At 38.7% G+C, this 16,416-nt stretch overlaps 1 protein-coding gene across 10 annotated transcripts in view; it reads right to left on the reverse strand.

Annotated features, from left to right (window-relative positions):
* The window catches only part of FASTKD1 (FAST kinase domains 1), a 44,152-nt gene that overhangs the window by 20,019 nt on the left and 7,717 nt on the right, over window positions 1–16,416 (reverse strand). For all 10 annotated transcript variants that reach the window (XM_055379131.2, XM_031008449.3, XM_055379130.1 and 7 more), the window contains 4 exons: window positions 13,109–13,234; window positions 10,498–10,896; window positions 7,290–7,400; window positions 5,241–5,372 (listed from right to left, as the gene is read on the reverse strand). In XM_055379131.2, coding sequence (XP_055235106.1) covers window positions 5,241–5,372; window positions 7,290–7,400; window positions 10,498–10,896; window positions 13,109–13,234 — 768 coding nt within the window. The remainder of the gene's footprint in view (window positions 1–5,240; window positions 5,373–7,289; window positions 7,401–10,497; window positions 10,897–13,108; window positions 13,235–16,416) is intronic.

Genomic DNA, 16,416 nt, shown 5'->3' on the forward strand with positions numbered 1-16,416 from the left:
CTTAAAAAGTTGGTGTAACTTCCTGGAAAGTAATTTAGCAGTACGGCTTTGAAAACTTTAAAAGTATTTTAATTTTATCATTTGACATGGTCAATCCCTGTCTGGGAAACTAACCTAATAAACTAATATAAAATCCAGGTAAAAGATGTATGTTGTTATTCATCTTTTTTTTTCTTTTAAGAGGGAGTCTTACGATGTTTCCCAGGCTGATCTCCAACTCTTGGGCTCAAGTGATCCTCCTGCCTCGGCTTCCCAAACATAGCTGGGTGTAGCTGGGATACAGGTGCACACCACCATGCCTTATCATATTTTTTACATGGCTAAAATGTGAAAACAATCTAAATAATGAGGGGGAATAGTAATAAGTGAATTATGGTACAGTCATATGATGGGTATTAACCAGCCATTATAAAAGATTTACAAAAAGTTCTTAATGATGTAGTTCTTAATGATGTACAAGGTAAAATGGCCAAAAACAAACAAAATTGTATGGTCAACTAGGAAAAAAAATACATATATGTAGTATACAACAAGGAAATAAACTATATTGTTGACAGTGGATGAATGAGTTTATGAATAATTTTTATTTTCTTCTTTATATTTTTTTCCTTTCTTTTCTTTTTTAGAGATAGGGTCTCACTCTATAGCCCAGGCTGGAGTGCTGTGGCATGATCATACTTCACTGTAAGCTTGAGGTCCTGGGCTCAAGTGATCCTCCCGCCTCAGCCTCCTGAGTAGCTAGGACTACAGGCATGAACTACCACACCCTGCTAATTCTTTAGTTTTTTGTAGAGACAGAGGCTTGCTATGTTGAACACACCAGTCTTGAATTCCTGGCCTCAAATGATCCTCCTGCCTCAGCCTCTCAAATATACTTTTTTCTGTTTTCCAAAATTTTCAAAATGATTTTTATATATTTGGCCCAGTGCCTGACACAACCAGGCACTTAGTTAGTACTGCATATTTTATTCTTATAACCACAAAAAATTAATATACTATTTTATATTAAGAAATGAAAGCCTTCAAAAAGCTGCATCATTGTGGAGCTACCAATCTTGAGATACTTTTCTACAAATAAATCCCCAACAGATACAATTTCTCCAACCTCCACTTGGTGTTTTTCCTTGTGATACCTTCTCAATTGTCAAAGCTTAGATATTTGCGTATATTTATTTATAATACCACAACATACCCACCAGAACAGCTCAAGTTAAAAAGCATGAGCACTGTCCTGGGTTATAGGGGAAAAAAAGTAAAAAAATATCAAGTGTTGGCACAGATATGGAGCAATAGGAATGTGTACATTCTGTTAGTGGGAGTAGGGACTGGTAAAACCACTTTAGAAAATGTTCAGCAGCATCTACTGAAGATGAGGACATGCATACCCTATGAACCAATGATTACACTCGCTGGCACACAGAAATGAACATGTATGTTCACTAAAAAATATACATGAATTTGTTCATAAACAGTACTGCTGATAATAACCAAAAACCGGAAATAAATCGAATATCCATCAACAATAGAATAAATAAATAAATTTTGTTATATTCTTACAAGAGAATACTATACGACAAAAGCATAAACAAATCTTATAAACTTAGTATTGAGCAAAAGAAGCCTGAGACAAAAGAAATCACACTGACCAGGCGCAGTGGCTCATGCCTGTAACCCCAGCACTTCGGGAGGCCAAGGCAGGCAGATTACTTGAGCACAGGAGTTTGGGACCAGCCTGGGCAACATGGCAAAACCCCATCTCTACTAAAAATACAAAAAGTAGCTTGGTGTGGTAGCACGTGCCTGTAGTCCCAGCTACTCAGGAGGCTGAGGCAGGAGGGTCACTTGAGGTCACTTGAGGTTGCAGCGAGCCGAGATCACGCCACTGTACTCCAGCCTGGGAAAACGAATGAGACCCTATCTCAAAAAATAAAGGAAATCATACTAATGATTCCATTTATATAAAGTATAAAGGCAAAACCAATCCATGCAGTTACAAATAAAGATAGCTAATCTTGGAGGTGAGGACAGGGTAATGAGGAAGGCATATGTATATTTTATGTAGATTATATTTCAATAAGTTAAAAAACAACAACAGACATTATTCCAGTACATGAAAACTCTGGGTTCTTTGAGCTGTTTCAGGACCTATTTACATAAGAATTTATGTAAATTATTAGTTCAAATAGACTACATTCCTTCTAATATCTACTTGAGATTATCTGCACTGAAGTGGAAGAAGGTAATTCTGAAACATGAAGTGCCTATGATTTTTATATAACAACACCAAACTTTCAAATGTTAGTAACTCAAACACTTTTGATATAATTTTAAACTACAGAGATACATAAAGGCTCTCCTTACTCAGAATTTAATAAGCTTTAACATTATCGTATGTGCTTCAAGTCTTTTCATAAAAGCAACAAAACATTACAGGAAAGTGAAATCTTCTTTGATGCTCCCACTCCTGCTCTTATTTTTCTGTTAACATACCTAGAAGTATTCATCAGTACTGAATAATTTAATTTTTTTAAAAAACACTGTGCAATGTATGTTTACAGCAGCACAATTGACAATTGCAAAGATGTTAACCAACCTAAATGCCCATTGACTAATAAGTGCATAAAGAAAATGTGGTAAATATACACCATGGATATCATGGTGTATATTTAATACACCTTTAATCAGCCATTAAAAGGAACAAAATAATGTCTTTTCAGCAACTTGGGTGGAGCTGAAGGCCATTATTCTAAGTGAAGTAACATAGGAGGGGAAAATAAAAAATTGTATACTTTCACTTACAAGTGAGCTAAGCTATGAGTACGCAAAGGCATACAGAGTGATATATAATGGACGTTAGAGACTCAGAAAAGAGAGGTTGGTAGGCGAGCTAGGGACAAAAAAACAACACATTAGGTACTAAGTACATTATTCAGGTGATAGGTGCACTTAAAATCTCAGAATTCACCACTATACCATTCATCCATGTAACAAAAAACCACTTGTACCCCAAAAGCTACTGAAATATTTCTTAAAAACATAAAACATAGGCCAGGTGCAGTGGTTCATGCTTGTAATCCCAGCACTTTCGGAGGCCAAGGCAGGCGGATCACTTGAGGTCAGGAGTTCAAGATAAGCCTGGCCAACATGGTGAAACCTAGTCTCTACCAAAAATACAAAAATTAGCCAGGCATGGTGCCTCATGCCTGTAATCTCAGCTACTTGGGAGGCTGACAGGAAAATCGCTTGAACCTGGGAGGCGGAGGTTGCAGTGAGCCGAGATCATGCTCTACTGCAGCCTGGGTGACAGGGCGAGACTGCATCTCAAAAAACAACAAATACAAAAAAAAAATAAATAAAAACATAAAAATATAGAAAATTTTTTAAAAGCATGCAAAAAAAAAAAAAACCAAACCCACTGTGCAGACATAAATCATGCCTGGGCTAGTGTATAATTTCTAATTTAGAACATAAAATTCATAATTGAGAGGTAGTCTATGTGAAATTCTAGACTAAATATGGAAAGGGTGAAGAAACAATAAGCATCTTATCATCTTACCATCTTAAGAAGAAAGTTATTTTTCAAGAAAAAGATAAACTTTCTTATAACATCCTAGTACGCTAAATTCTCATCTGATAACATGTTATTTCATATTACTCAGTTCAAAACCTTTTTAACCGTAATTGCATATCACTTTATTATAATAAAAATCATTTTCAACTATATGCTTGGTCTTTCAGAAATCACAGTAAGAAATCAGGCCGGGCGCAGTGGCTCACGCCTGTAATACCAGCACTTTGGGAGGCTCAGGCGGGCAGACCACGAGGTCAGAAGATTGAGACCATCCTGGCTAACACAGTGAAACCCCATCTCTACTAAAAAAAAAAATACAAAAAATTAGCCGGGTGTGGCGGCGGGCACCTGTAGTCCCAGCTGCTCAGGAGGCTGAGGCAGGAGAATGGCGTGAACCCAGGTGGCAGAGCTTGCAGTGAGCTGAGATCGTGCCACTGCACTCCAGCCTGGGCGACAGAGCGAGACTCCATCTCAAAAAAAATAAATAAATAACGGTAAGAAATCAAACTAGATGGGCATGCTGGTTCAAGCCTGTAAAACCAGCTACTCAGGAGGCTGAGGTAGTAGGATTGCTTGAGCCCGTGAGTTTGAAGATGTGGTAAGCTATGATCATGCCACTGCACTCCAGCTTGGGCAACAAAGTGAGACCCCCATCTCTACAAAAAAAAAAAATTAGCCAAGTTTGGTAGCACTACTACTTGGGAGGCTGAGGCGGGAGGATCACTTCAGCCCAGGACTTCGAGGCTACAACAAGTTATGATTGGCTGCCGTGAGCTATGATTGCACCACTGCACTCCAGCCCAGGGGACAGAGTGAGACCCTGTCTCTAAAAAAAAAAAAAAAAAAAAAAAAAAATAGATACATCTGTAGAAAATAAGGTGATTTTAAATTATAAAGGGAAAATTCTACATGAAAACACTTTTTCGCTGGGCATGGTGGCTCACATCTGTAATCCCAACACTTTGGGAGGCTGAGGCAGGTGGATCACCTGAGGTCAGGAGTTCGAAACCAGCCTGACCAACACAGTGAAATCCCATCTCTACTAAAATTACAAAAATTAACAGGGTGTGGTGGTATGCGCCTGTATTCCCAGCTACTCGGGAGGCTGAGGCAGGAGAATTGCTTGAACTGGGGAGGCGGAGGTTGCAGTGAGCCAAGATTGCTCCACTGCACTCCAGCCTGGGCAATGAAGCGAGACTCCATCTCAAAAAAAAAAAAGAGGAAAAGAAAATAAAACACTTTTTCCCCAACATCACCATTATGTCTTATTCTCAAAAATTTAATAAGCCTTAAAATAGGCATGAATGCAAGACCGAAAGGCCCTAAATATGAACGCTCCCAAATGGAGTTTAACTTTCGTCAGCAGTCCCAATCTTTTCATGGTGACTCCATTTTGCAGGAAAGGAGAATGGCTTTGCTATTCATCAGTTTATTGCCATTCCTCCCCTAGGGAACTCATCACCCTGCTGGCCTCATTTCCATTTCAAAATATACCCAGCATGGGCACTGGCAGAATGGCCACGGAGGGAGATAAAGTGTCTTAACATTTTTACTAATAAGCTTCACAATTTTGCCTCCATAACTTCTAGCACCACTGTACATAGTTAAACAAAACAAATATTGTGGCTAGAAAATGAAACACTGAACAAAATTTCTATTTTAATCTTACCTAAGCAGTAATTCTCTAAGTTTCGCAAAAAACTCCTTCCTTTGGAAATGCAGAAAAGTCAATTCTTGAGTTATCTTCAACAACTCTAATGGTTTATAGCTATCCAAATGTTTATGCAGAACTGAAGTAACTCTAAAAAGGATAGAGCATATATTATAACCAGTTCATTCATTTATTACACATTTACTATGGTGCTTTCACGCCAGACACTCCGTTCTGTGCTGGAGAAATGGCAATGAATGAGATGAGATTCTCTATTCTTGAAGAAATGTCTCAAGGTGGCTCTAGAAATGTAAACAACTAAAACAGAATGAAGTAAAAGCAATCAATTAAGTGTGAATGAAATAATATTCACTTATCAATAGTACAAGAAGAGAAAAGCATAGTTTTTCTTCCTCAATTAAACAAATCTCACACAGCATCAACTTCCACATCCTCCCCATAACAAAATCTTTACCAAGAGTTACCAATAATTAGCAAAACTAATTTAATTTTCTTCCATAAATCCACTGGCCCTCAAATGAAGATGCTTAAAAGCAAAGGGAAATGCTAAGAGGCAGTAAGTTGGAAAAAAATGGGACAAAGAAATATTAAAATAAAGGAACATATAATAGGTCATGAAAAATTAGGCATATACAATTAAGCATATGTAAAAATATAAGTATATATTTTTTCTTCTGAAATCTCAAGTTACCAAAAAGCCAACAAATGGCAGTATGACTTCAAGGTAACATTGTGGTGTGAGACAATTCAAGTTCATATAGACATTGACTGTGCTGCAGAAACTTTCCTTTTGAAAATTACGGCCTTGGTGGTAATTTTGGGAGAATTGCTTGAGCCCAGGAGTTCAAGATCAGACTGGGCAAAATAGTAAGACCCTATCTCTACAAAAAATTTTAAAACTAAGAAAGAAAAGTAAGAAAACAAAAAGAAAAGAAAAAAATAAAAGGAGGGTCTTTATGCTCTCTATTTTACAAGGTTATGATGCTCTGCTTGAGTGTAATAGTACAAATAAAATGAAAAAGCTATAAACAATTGTCATTTCTACTTTGAAAAACAAACCAGCACTTTGGGAGGCTGAGGCGGATGGATTCCTTGAGCCCAGGAGTTGGAGACCAGCCTGGGTAACATGGCAAAACACCATCTCTACAAAAAATACAAAAATTAGTGGGCATGGCGACACGTGCCTGTAGTCCCAGGTACTCAGGAGGCTGAGATGGGAGGATCAATTGAGCCTGGGAGGTGGAGAGTGCAGTGAGTTGTGATGGCACCACTGCACTCTAGCCTCAGCAACAGAGCCATACCCTGTCTCAAAAAAAAAAAAAAAAAAAAAAAACGGCCGGGCACAGTGGCTCAACACTTTGGGATGCCGAAGTGAGCGGATCACTTGAGGTCAGGAGTTCAAGACCAGCCTGGAGGGCTGGGTGCGCTGGCTCAGGCCTGTAATCCCAGCACTCTGGGAGGTTGAGGTGGGTGGATCACTTGAGGTCAGGAGCTCCAGACCAGCCTGGCCAACACAGTGAAACCCCGCTTCTACTAAAAATACAAAAATTAGCCAGGCGTGGTGGCAGACGCCTGTAATCCAGGCTACTCAGGAGGCTGAGACAGGAGAATCACTTGAACCCGTCTGGGGCAGAGGTTGCAGTGAGCCAAGATGGCACCACTGCACTCAAGCCTGGGAAACAGAGCAAGACTCTGTCTCAAAAACAAACAAACAAAATTAGCTGGGGCATGGTGGTGGGCGCCTGTAGTCCCAGCTACTCAGGAGGCTGAGGCAAGACAATCGCTTGAACCAGGGAAGCAGAGGTTGCAGTAAGCAGAGATAGTGCCACTGCACTCCAGCCTGGGCAACAGAGTGAGACTCTGTCTCAAAAAAACAAAAAAAAAAGAAAAGAAAAACAAAGTAGAACATAAACAGTGGCTTAAGCATTAATTCCTTATTTCTTCAAAACAACTGGTAGATTAAAGAAGAAAACCATTTTTCCTTAGAAAAAAATAGGTGCTTGTGAATGACAACAAACTTAACGTCGTAAATTTCAGAAAAGATACCTTTTAATCAGACATGAATTTCTGCTTTCCATATCTCCCATTGCTCCCAACACTGCCAGGGCTTGCTCGCCAGTTAGGTCCTCTGACATCAGTAACATAGTTGATTTAAGTCTAGAAGAAAAAAAAAAAAAAAAAAAGTTTTTGGTTGAAAGACTGAAAATTAGCTTGCAATTTTTTTTAAATAACAGTTCTTGGGTAACAAATAGGAAAAAAATATATAAACAAAAACTGAATCCAATATATAATTCTAGTGTTCTCCCCACATTACTCAAATATAAAATATTACTGAATAAAGAAAAATATATTGTCTTCTTCAATGAAATTCAGGCCTCATTATAATCCAATCTTAAACTGTTTGAAAAATACAGGTAAAAGATATTTTAAGATTTTCAAATAATACAAGGTTATAATGGTTATAAAATACTATGATTCAGTGAAATTATTCAATACTAAAGAGCTAAGAAATGAACAGTTGATATTCTGACAATTTCCCAAATGTTTTAAAACTGAATAGGAACATCTAGGAGTCAATAAACCTGCATATTATCAGAAATCTCATATACTAAGCACTTGATATAACAGTATAAACTGAAAATTAACAAAGCTGGTCCATTTTGACTATGATTAGTTGTCATTTGAACTATCCAAAGTAGTGCAGTAATGTTAAGTACCATGATACGTGTGTTTTTTAGAATCATTTAGAAAGCAAGCTCGAAAGGTGACATTTGAGGATAGGATAAACTAATTGTCTATTCACACTGGATAACTCCATGCCATCCTTTCCACCAACCTTTTCAAAGGTTTCAAAACCAGTTTCTCCACAAACTTTTCCCAACCACTTCAGTCTATATTTTTCTCTCACTTCTGTCTGCTCACAGCACTATCCATATCACTAATTTTATTGTTTCTTCATAAACTATGTTGTTACGGTATTTACATATTTCAATTATATCTATCCTCTCAATTGCAATATAAATTCCTTGAAGACAGACTCAGTTAAACCCAACTGTTTTACTGCTTTAGCACTGAGATTTTAACAGTACTTGGTGACAAAAAACAGTTCCAATAAAGTTTGTTCATGTGTGTGTTTCTTCGTCTGTTTTGAGATGGAGTCTCACTCTGTTGCCCAGCCTTGAGTGCAGGGGCATGATAGCTCACTGCAACCTCCGCCTCCCAGGTTCAAGCGATTCTCCTGCCTCAGCCTCCAGAGTAGCTGGGATTAGAGATGCCCACCATTGCACCTGCCATCACTCCTGGCTAATTATTTTTTGTATTTTTTTGTTTGTTTTTTGAGACAGAGTTTCGCTCCTGTTGCCCAGGCTGGAGTGCAATGGCACAATCCTGGCTCACTGCAACCTCAGTCTCCCAGGTTCAAGCGATTCTCCTGCCTCAGCCTCCCAAGTAGCTGAGATTACAGGTGCCCACCACCACGCCCGGCTAATTTTTTGTATTTTTACTAGAAACGGGGTTTCACCATGTTGGCCAGGCTGGTCTCGAACTCCTGACCTCAAGTGATCCAACCGCCTCAGCCTCCGAAGGTGCTGGGATAACAAGCATGAGCCACCACACCCGGCCCTTTTTTTTTGTATTTTTAGTAGAGTCGGGGTTTCACCATGTTGGCCAGGCTGGTCTCAAACTCCCGACTTCAAGTGATCTGCCAGCATTGGCCTCCCAAAGTGCTGAGATTACAGGTGTGAACCACCGTGCTGGGCCCCAATAGTTTTTTTCAATAATCACCTTGTTTCCATCTTGATATAGTCTTAAGATGTGCTCTAAAATTTTTTCATATAATTCAAAGTACTTTTTTTTTTTGAGTCAGAGTTTCGCTCTTGTTGCCCAGGCTGGAATGTAATGGCGCGATCTTGGCTTACTGCAACCTGCACCTCCCGGGTTCAAGGGATTCTCCTGCCTCAGCCTCCCGAGTAGCTGGGACTACAGGCACTGCCATCATGCCCGACTTGTCTTGTATTTTTAGTAGAGACGGGGTTCCTCCATGTTGGTCTGGGTGGTCTTGAACTCCCGACCTCAGGTGATCCACCTGCCTTGGCCTCCCAAAGTGCTGGGATTACAGGCATGATCCACCGCGCCCAGCCACAAAGTACTCTTAAAAAATAAAACTTTCTCCGTAAAGTTTTCCCTAACAGAGTAATGATACAGATTCCCCTATTGTGCAAGTCTTGGAACCCCTGCTTAAGTGAATCTACTAATCATACTTATGTGTTAGGACTATTATATAAAATTCTTATTTTTTTCTTTTATTTTTTCTTTTGAGACAAGGTTTCATTCTGTGCCCAGGCTGGAATTCAATGGCGCGATGTCAGTTCACTGCAGGCTCAACCTCCTTGGGCTCAGGTGATCCTCATGAGTAGCTGGGACTCTAGGTGGGCACCACCACATCTGGCTAATTTCGTATTTTTTTTGTACAGACAAGGTTTCATCATCTTGCCTAGGCTGGTCTCAAATTCCTGGGATCCAGGGATCCACCTGCCTCGGCCTCCCAAAGTGATGGGATTAAAGGCGTGCAACGCCGTGCCCAGCTTGTAATTCTAAATATTTCATACAATTATGCTGGGTGGGGGAAGTTTATGTCTAGTATAAATCCAGTCACATGGCCTAGGAAGAGAAACTCTTATCTATTAACCGTATTTGTATGTTAATTTAATATTTGCTCATCATTATATTTCAAATATTACTACCTACATCAATATCTAGCAAAACTGGAAATTCCTAAATGAGAGGCGCCACACAAAATTTGCTCAAACCTGACATGGGAGCATATGCCCAGTGCATAATAAATGCTTTGATGATTATTGTGATGAAGACAGCAAAGCATAAAATGGCCCTCTGCTATGACTACTATAATTCTAAATATTCCACAGACTTACACTGGGTGGGGGAGTCTTATGTGTGTAAATCCAGTCACGTAGCACGAAAGGGAGAATAAAAACACACGGCGTTTCCCCTCATTTTTTTTCATGTTGGCCCAGTATCAGAGGTTTACCTTTCAGAACACAGCAACAGACTAAGAGTTTGAGATGTAAATCAGAATAATCAGAAAAAGAATCAAGGAGCAGAGCATAAGAGATTATTTTCCCTTCCACAACCTAATGGGGTGATATTTGTACCTTCCAGAGCTGCAAGGAGACCTAAGCTTGAAGGCTCCACGTATTCACAACAAAAAAAGTAATGCATTTTAAACTGAACTTACTGTTTCTTTTCTTCAGGTCCTGCAATGGGTCCCAATGCTACAAACAATTTTACAAAGCTAGCAGGATGATTACACAGAGGAATCATTTCAGTTAGCTTCTTTTTAGCCATTATAATAAATTCAAAACTATTAAACTGTAGAAATTTGTATACACTAAGTATTTTACTGATGGAATCCAAATCAAGGTGGTCCACATTACTTAAAAATACGTTATTACATCTTTCTAATAGTGGTTGATAACGATATCTAACATTTCGAAGAAACTTTGCTATGCTTTTTGCAACGTTGACCTCAGAAGAATCTATGGTGTCAAAAAGAAGTTCTGTTTTTTTCACCAGTTGTTGTTGAAAATGTCGTGATATTAAAGAAGATATGTTGACCATCAAGACAGACAAGGAACTGAAAAAGAAAAAAGATGCAAAGATTTTTACATCAATTAAGAATGATCAATTCTTTTTTTTTTTTTCTTTTTTTTTTTGTAGAAACAGAGTCTTGCTATGTTGCCAGGGCTGGTCTCAAACTCCTGGGCTTAAGCAATCCACCCACGTCAGCCTCCCAAAGTGCTGGGATTACAGGCATGAGCCACTGCACCCAGCCACATAAGTGTATTTTTTTTTTTTTAAAAAGGCAGGGGGCTGGGCATGGTGGGTCATGCCTGTAATCCTAGAACTTTGGGAGGCTGAGGTGGGCAGATCACTTGTGGTCAGGAGTTCGAGACCAGCCTGGCAACAAGGTGAAACCCCATCTCCACTAAAAATATAAAAATTAGCTGGACGTGGTGGCGAGCACCTGTAATCCCAGCTACTCAGGAGGCTGAGGCAGGAAAATCGCTTGAACCCAGGAGGCAGAGGTTGCGTCATTGCACTCCAGTCAGGGAAACAGAGGGAGACTCCATCTCAAAAGAAAAAAAAAAAGGCAGGGAAGTAGGGTGGAGTGGGACAAGAAAAGCAGGAAACTACTATAATTTAATTTTACCAAAGTGCTAATCACTTTGTAAATATGAGAGAAAAAGCTGTATCTGAAACGCCAAAGACAATCATAGTACCGGATTATGAAGGTTAGCATTGACAGTAAGTAATCTTATGTTAAAAACAAAACAAACCCTCAAACCACTGGTATGAAAACCAGAGAAACTCCTTAAATGTTAGTTTCAAATTAATAGTTCCTTGACATTGAGCAAATGTAATTATTAACTCTCCTTTATGAAACTGAAAAGAAAGCATTCCCAGATGGAAAGAATAAAAAAGACATAATTGTATGTAAAATTTGTGAATTTGTTTATAAATTAATTATAAATTAATTATAGATTAATTTATAAATTAATTTATTATAGATTAATTTATAACTAATTTATTATAGATTAATTATAAATGTATTATAGATTAATTATAAATTAATTTATTATAGATTAATTATAAATTTATTATAGATTATTTATTAATTTATTATAGGTTATTTAATTTATTATAGGTTAATTATTTATTAATTTATTATAGGTTATTTATTAATTTATTATAGGTTAATTATTTATTATAGATTAATTAATTTATTTTTTGTGTTTTTTTGGATTTTGTTGTTGTTGTTTCGAGTTTTGTTGCTGGGTTTTTTTTTGTTTTTTGTTATTGTTGTTTTGAGACAGAGTCTTGCTCTGTTGCCCAGGCTGGAGTGCAGTGGCACAATCTCAGCTCACTGCAACCTCCACCTCCCAGGTTCAAGTAATTCCTGTGCCTCAGCCTCCCGAGTAGCTGGGATTACAGGCGCCCGCCACCATGCCCAGCTAATATTGTATTTTTTGTAGAGATGGGATTTTTGCCATGTTGGCCAGGCTGGTCTCGAACTCCTGACATCAAGTGATCCACCCACTTCGGCCTCCCAAAGTGCTGGGATTACAGGTGTGATCCACCACGCCTGGCCAGTGAATTCATACTTAATTTAAATACTTCCTGGGTTTACTTAATGATATAATAATAATATCTACTATCCATTACTGAGAAACTTCTATGTTCTAGATACTTATTCAGAGGCCATTTTCAGTGGGTTTCTGACTGCCTTTGTTCAGAACTATCTTTTCAAGGATGTTTGCATAGCAAACAGCCTAGGAGAATAGAGATAATGTCTCCTGTTGGAGCAGATTAGGCATGCTTTATTATAAAAGATGCAGGTTTCCTAAGCTCAGAGCTCCTCTCCTGGATCACAACCCATTATGGGAATGAGAGCTCAGGGAATCAACACAAGAAAATGCTGGTACTCTGCTACTGCTATTGCTATAAAAAACAAAGTCCTCTGTCTCTGACCTCAGAGTCTCAGGCCTTCCTACGGCACGTAGGAAAATGTGGCAGGCAAACTTAGCTTGCAAATAGGTAAAAACTCAGATCCTCCACAGACCTCAACAATATTGTATTACACTTTATGTACCTTATGTCTAATCCCCACAGCAACATTGCAAAGTAGCTATTACTATCCCTCTTTTGCAGATGAGGATAACGAACTTCCAAGAGCTTAAGTAAATTACCCTTAAGTCACATAAACTAAGAGTAGCAAATCTGACTGCATCCACATCCAAAGCCCAGGATCTTTCCACCACAACACAAGATTCCCTAAATAAATTTACCTTAAGTCCTGTGTGGTTTCCAAGTTCCTATGAACAATATCAGCTATTTTTCCCATTAATGGACTAAAATACAAACGCTGATCTGCTAGGCAAGAGGAAAATTCTGAGAGCAGTTTAATATCAAACCTATTAAAGGAAATATACAAAGGAGAACATTAGTATTTACTTTCACTTAAAACACATAATACATAGTTATAAAATTAAAAGCAATCAAAATAGTAAATTACATAAAATTATTTTTTTCTAAAATGTTATTATTATAAAAGTAACAAATAGCAACAGTTAAAAAGTCAGATACTGTAGAAAGGTTTTGAAAGGGAGAAAATCACTAAAAATTATTTGAATGATTTACTTAATTTTTTTAGATGACAGAACAATTTTGACTCAAGGTTGCATATTAACAAATATAATGGCTGCTACTACAACAGTGCTATGAAGAACTCCAGAATTTTTTTAATAAGAGAAATGATCCAATTTCTTCCACAAGAAAATGGCAAGACAAAAGAGAGGAAAAAGGAACTGTTACAGATTTTATGACTTTGAATTCACTAAAAAACAAGCATAAGAAAATTCATAGCAACACATATGTAATAGCAAAACCCTGCAAAAAACCCGAATGTCCATCAAGAGTACAATGGATAAACTGCACATACTCATACAATAGAATAAAATTATGGAATCATACAACATAATGGATAAATCCTTAAAACATACTGAGCAAATTAAACTATAAGGGTACATACTGTAGGATTCCATTTCTATAGAAACAATTTATGGTGTTAGAGGTCAAGATCTTTTTTGGGTGAGAGGACTAGAAGAGAACATGAAAAGAACTAATGATGTTGTTTCCTTATCTTGGTGCTGTTACATAGCAGTGATCAGTATATTAAAATTCATCATGCTGTATGCTTATGACTAGTATAATTTTTATACATTATTTTTCTGTAAAGTTTACTTAAAAAGAAACAAAAAAATTTAAGAGACACAGTAATTGTGAACCTTACTCAGAAACTGATTTAAATAAACTGCCTATAAAAAGACCGTTATAAGACAATCAAGAAAATTTGAACACAGACAAGGTACTAGGTAATATCGAAAATTTAAATTTAACTTTATCAATGTTATTATGTTTTTTTTTGTTTGTTTGTTTGTTTTTTTTTTTTGAGACGGAGTCTTGCTTTGTCGCCCAGGCTGGAGTGCAGTGGCGCGATCTCGGCTCACTGCAAGCTCCGACTCCCGGGTTCACGCCATTCTCCTGCCTCAGCCTCCCGAGTAGCTGGGACTACAGGCGCCCACTACCACGCCCGGCTAATTTTTTGTATTTTTAGTAGAGACGGGGTTTCACCGTGTTAGCCAGGATGGTCTCGATCTCCTGACCTCGTGATCCGCCCGCCTCGGCCTCCCAAAGTGCTGGGATTACAGGCGTGAGCCACCGCGCCCGGCCTGTTATTATGTTTTTAAGACACAGTGTCTCACTATGTTGCCCAGGCTGGACTTGAACATCTAGGCTCAAGTGATCCTCCAACCTCAGCATTTTTATTAAAATTAAAAAAAAAAAATTTTTTTGTGGGTACATAGTAGGTACATATATTTATGGGGTACATGAGATATTTTGATACAAGCATGCAATGCAAAATAAACACATCATGAAAAATGGAGTATCCATTCCCTCAGGCATTTATCCTTTGAGTTACAAACAATCCAATTACGTTCTAAGTTACTTTAAAATGTATAATTAGGTTATTATTGACTATAGTCACCCTATTGTGCTGTCAAATAGTAGGTCTTATTCATTTTATTTTATTTTTTTACCCATTAACCATCCCCACCTCCCCCACAATCGCCCGTTACCCTTCCCAGCCTCTGGTAACCATCGTTCTGCTCTCTACGTCCATTAGTTCAATTGTTTTGATTTTTAGCTCCCACAAATGAGTGAGAGCATGCGACGTTTATCTTTCTGTGCCCGGCTTATTTCACTTAACATAATAATCTCCAGTTCCACCCATGTTGCAAATGACAGGATATCATTTTTTTTACGGCTGAATATTACCCCATTGTGTATATATACCACATTTTTCTTTTTTTTTTTTTTTTTTTTGAGACGGAGTTTCGCTCTTGTTGCCCCAGGCTGGAGTGCAATGGCGCGATCTCGGTTCACTGCAACCTCCGCCTCCCAGGTTCAAACAATTCTCCCGCCTCAGCCTCCCGAGTAGCTGGGATTACAGGCATGCACCACCACGCCCAGCTAATTTTGTATTTTTAGTAGAGACAGGGTTTCTCCATGTTGAGGCTGGTCTCAAACTCCTGACCTCAGGTAATCAGCCCGCCTCGGCCTCCGAAAGTGCTGGGATTACAGGCGTGAGCCACCGCACTCGGCCTTTTTTGTCTTTTTTTTTTTTGAGAGGGAGTCTCGCTCTGTCACCCAGGCTGGAGTGCAGTGGTGCGATCTCGGCTCACTGTAAGCTCCGCCTCCCGAGTTCACGCCATTCTCCTGCCTCAGCCTCACGAGTAGCTGGGACTATAGGCGCCCGCCACCACACCCAACTAATTTTTTGTATTTTTAGTAGAGACGGAGTTTCACCTTGTTAGCCAGGATGGTCTCAATCTCCTGACCTCATGATCCGCCCGCCTCGGCCTCCCAAAGTGCTGGGATTACAGGCGTGAGCCACTGCGCCCAGCCACCACATTTTCTTTATCCATTCATCTGTTGATGGACACTTATGTTGCTTTCAAATCTTAGCTATTGTATACAGTGCTGCAATAAACGTAAGAGTACAGATATCTCTTCAATATATTGATTTCCTGTCTTTTGGGTATATACCCAGGCAGTGGGATTACTGGATCACATGCTAGCTCAATTTTTAGTTTTTGGGGGAACCTCCAAACTCTTCTCCATAGAGCTTATACTAATTTACATTCCCAAAAACAGTGTGCAGGGTTCCCTTTTCTCCACATCCTTGCCAGCATTTGTTATGAATGTCTTTTGGATATAAGCCATTTTAACTGTGGTGAGATGATGTCTCATTGTAGTTTTGATTTGCATTTTTCTGATGTTGCACCTTTTCATACGCCTGTTTGCCATTTGCACGGGTCTTTTGAGAAATCGCTACTCAAATCTTTTGCCCATTTTTTGATCGGATTATTAGACTTTTTCCTAATTAGAGTTGTTTGAGCTCCTTATATATTCTGGTTATTAATCCCTTGTCAGATGGGTAGTTTGCCAATATTTTCTACCCTTCTGTGTACTCTCACTTCACTTTGTTGATTGTATCCTTTGCTGTGCCACCTCAGCCTTCTGAGTAGCTGAA

This window comes from Gorilla gorilla, chromosome 11, assembly GCF_029281585.2.
Source record: "Gorilla gorilla gorilla isolate KB3781 chromosome 11, NHGRI_mGorGor1-v2.1_pri, whole genome shotgun sequence".
NCBI classification, from domain to species: domain Eukaryota; kingdom Metazoa; phylum Chordata; class Mammalia; order Primates; family Hominidae; genus Gorilla; species Gorilla gorilla.